General features: G+C 40.1%; 1 protein-coding gene and 1 pseudogene across 1 annotated transcript; one reads left to right on the top strand and one right to left on the bottom strand.

The window, feature by feature from the left end:
• The first annotated feature begins 256 nt into the window (after window positions 1-256).
• On the top strand, window positions 257-616 carry LOC121238207. The gene has a single exon (XM_041135042.1). It carries the CDS (start codon window positions 257-259, stop codon window positions 614-616), a length of 360 nt encoding a protein of 119 aa, XP_040990976.1.
• An 84-nt stretch (window positions 617-700) lies between these two features.
• Window positions 701-1,585, bottom strand: LOC121238206 (annotated as a pseudogene).
• Window positions 1,586-3,749: the final 2,164 nt, after the last annotated feature.

Raw genomic sequence — 3,749 nt, 5'->3', positions numbered from 1 at the left:
ATGAGTTTTCTTATATATTTTCTGTATATTTTCTTTTGGACTATTATGAATTACTAATTCATGTAGAAAAAATTTATTTACATGCCTTTTTTTTTAACACCCCAACGTACTACTGAAGTGAGTTCCCTCACAGTGATGAAAAATGATCGATGTTTTAACTTTTTTATTACTATAACAGATCCCACAATAATTTTCATAAGACTTGTAAGTAAGAAATAATTAGTGACTCATCTTGAATGACAGCATCAACGATTACATGTTTGAGGAGTGTGTCTGCCTACTTCTTAGAGTCAATTTGTTTAAACTTTTGATTGTGGAGAATCAGGAAGACATTTATGATGATGCTGAAGATTATTATCCATATAAGGAGGAAGAAGATGATCTAGATGAAGTTTGCTTTAGTAGTTCAACAAATCTTTTTATTGGTAATCGAAGCTGGGGAGACAATGGATATGTTAGGTTAGGACGCCAAGAAGTGAGGCCAATCTATCAACCAAATTTCCAGGACTCTAGTGTAGGTCCATCCCAAAAACCTAAGGAGGCTGTGGAAAGTGCAACTGGGTCACGGACTATTAGTGCACTCAAACACGAAGCAGCTGATAAAGATGCTAAATAAAGCAGCAGCAACATTTGGTGAGGTTGGGCCGGACGTGAGGCCATTTCTGTAAGTAGTTGGGCCTCAAACTTGATGTCCCTTGTATCATGTCCGACCTAACCTTAGCAGATGGTGCTGGTGCTTTCTTCTAGTAGCTTTATCATCTGCTTCATGTTTGAGTGCCCTCTTTGCCCGTCACCCGGTTGCACTTTTCGCAACCTCCTTAGGTTCTCGGGATGAACCAACACCAGAGTATTGGAAATTTGGTTGATAGACTGGCCTCGCTTCTTGGCGTCTTGACCTTACATAACCATTGTCCCCCACCTTCGATTCCCAATACAAGACTTGTTGAACTACTGAAGTAACTTCATCTAGATCATCTTCTTCCTCTTCATATGGATAATAATCTTCAGCGTCATCATAAATGTCTTCCTGATCCTCCACAATCAAAGGCTTAAACCAATTGGCTCTAAGAAGTAGGTAGACACTCTCCTCAAACATGTAATCGTTGATGCTGTCATTCTAGATGCGTCACTAATTATTTCTTACTTACAAGCCTTATGCCAATTTTTGTGGGACCTGTTATAGTAATAAAAGAGTTAAAACATCGTTTATTTTTCATCATTATAGGGGGACTCATTTCAGTAGTGCGTTAGGAGTTTTAGAAAAAGGCATGCAGAGAGATTTTTTCTACATGAATTAATAATTCATAATAGTCTAGAAAAAATATGCCAGAAAATTAAGCTGTCAAAACTCCTAATCCCATATTCTCAATTCATTAGATTTCTAAGTTAATCAATCAAATTTGCGCCTTCAATCAGTGAACGATTAACGTTCATGATTGCACTTATAATTTGGAAACCCTCCACCCCTTGTATAATAATAATAAAAACAATTTTCAAGGTGCCATCCTAAAAACTCAAATGGATGTTTACACCGTGGGCATGTTGGTTTGCCACCATAAGTGGCCCATAGAAGGATGCATGCCATCCTCTAAATAATAAATAATCAACAGAAGAACACTGTAGATGGTACAATGAAATCCTACCGTTTAATAAAAAAGGAACAATTATGCTTGTCATATTTTGTTCATGTCACAAAGCCATAAACCAAGGGTAAAAAACCCTTCCATCACTACAAAATCCCATATTAACATATATATATATATATATATATATAAGCAATCAATGACCCTGAAATCTTTCTATTCCCCTATCTCAAGATATCCGATTAGCTACACCTAAAGACTAAACTTGGAAAAAGTCAAACTAATCATATAATGGGCATCTCTTGTCGCTACCAGCCATCAAATAAAGGCTACTTTTTCATTTTATTTTTATTTATAAAGGCTAGTTTCCCTATTTACCTATAACTTTTCAAATATAGCCTATAGCCTATCTATTCAATATCTATACCACTTAAGTGTTCTTCGGGAATGATTAATGGGCCCTCGCCCAAACGGGTCGAGCCCTACCCGGTGACCTTTGAATTGATGGCAAAAGCATGTAGTTACGATTTTAGAAGGCATTAGATAGGCCCCGGACCTGTCACTAAAAATTTGCGGGAAGTCATGCCACATTAAATAATTCATACAAGATCACTAATAGAGTGACCCGACGTAGGATCCTGTCCCTAATAAGACACCCAGAGAGTCCACACCTCACCAGCAGTAGAGAGACGACCCAAGGTACTGGTGGGAGCAGTAGAATTAAACACGATGACATGGCACCCCGTACAAGAAACAAACACTTTAGGCTCGGTGGAGAAACAGAGGCTCAACCTCAAGGGGAGAATATAAGGCTGGAATGTAGGTAAAACTACATGCTCTAGCTCAAAAATTCTTTGGCTAATTCTCCAAGAAATATTCTAACTTAATCATCGGAGGCACCTCGGGGGAATTCTTCATGAAAAGGCAATTCCAGGGTCACTCTTGCTCCACCTCTTTCATGAGAGAAAAGAATATTCCATGAGTTAGGATTATTAGATAGATCAAAAGTGAGTGAGTGAGGGCCTTGTAGAAGGGTCCTCCCTTATTTATACCTAATCAGGGTTCCGCCGTTGAGGAAGATCATGGTGTGTCAAGCATCAGATCTGCCACCACTCGTTCCCCTACCGCTCCTGTGTGCGTTAGTCCGCGACCTAGCAGGAGACCGTGTTGTTTCAGCCGTGCTAGGTCTGTCCTGCCGCCACTTTCTTGCCATGCTAGTGTGTCAGATCGTGAGCGAGCCGTCCTTCGTAAGTGGGACGTGCCGTTGTGCGCTGGATTCTCTGACATAGGTATTGATTGCGGCATGCCTTGGGTTTGAGAGCGGGCACGTGCCGCCATCCGTACGCAATTGGGCATCCTGCCCGGTGATAGGAATTTGTCGAGCCCCGGGATGCTTTCTTTGACGCTCCTGAGTTTTGCGTCGGTACACCATCCTGGGTTGGTTCGCGCTCGTTACCCGATCCTCTCGCCTCGGGTCTTCAACTTCATCCCTTGGGTCAATAGTTCCGTATCTTGGCCTCCTTTGACTTGGGCCCTTCTGGAGTGGGCCACGCCCTCGGTATTTGATTCTACAGCCTAGGGTCTTTTGGTTCCTCCTTTCAGCCCAGGCTCCATGGTTTGGCCTTCCTAGGTTTGGGCCCTTCTTGGATTGGCCTTCTCTCACAATACTGAGTGGAAACCAATTTCTTTTGGAGATAAGTGAAAAGGAAATGCTTAAATTGCATGATGGAAATCATTTATGTAGAGGCAAGTTTAGGTAGATGTGATTATTGAAGTAAGACTTGTCAAATGGTGAGCCATGGGTACCTCCTGGTGCATAATTGAACTTTAGGTTTCTCATATTTTCTCTCTCACTTGCTTCCAATGCAATGCAAAACTTTTTCTTTCCTCCATAGTGGTTGGGAACTGTAGAGGCATTTTTCCTTGCACGAGAGAGATGGAGAAATTTATGAACCTAATTAAATTAAAAACACAACTAAATTAAATAATGAATAATACAATGTCTGCTATCAAATCACAGTTATACAAAAATACAAAAGAATAAGCTAGTTATTGCTCATTAATTAATTAATTTAGGCTAACATGTTAGATATATATATATATATATATGTGTGTGTGTTACGTCTACTTGAAATATAAATTATGTGAAAACATGCAACGTACAAG

The sequence above is a fragment of the Juglans microcarpa x Juglans regia genome, chromosome 7D, assembly GCF_004785595.1.
Source record: "Juglans microcarpa x Juglans regia isolate MS1-56 chromosome 7D, Jm3101_v1.0, whole genome shotgun sequence".
Taxonomy (NCBI): Eukaryota; Viridiplantae; Streptophyta; class Magnoliopsida; order Fagales; family Juglandaceae; genus Juglans; species Juglans microcarpa x Juglans regia.
The sequence above is the reverse complement of the archived record's forward strand: the minus strand, read 5'-3'. Positions and strand labels throughout refer to the sequence as shown.

Bases quoted from the DNA above. Each gene is read 5' to 3' on its own strand.
- LOC121238207 (XM_041135042.1), top strand. From the start codon at position 257: ATGTTTGAGGAGTGTGTCTGCCTACTTCTTAGAGTCAATTTGTTTAAA.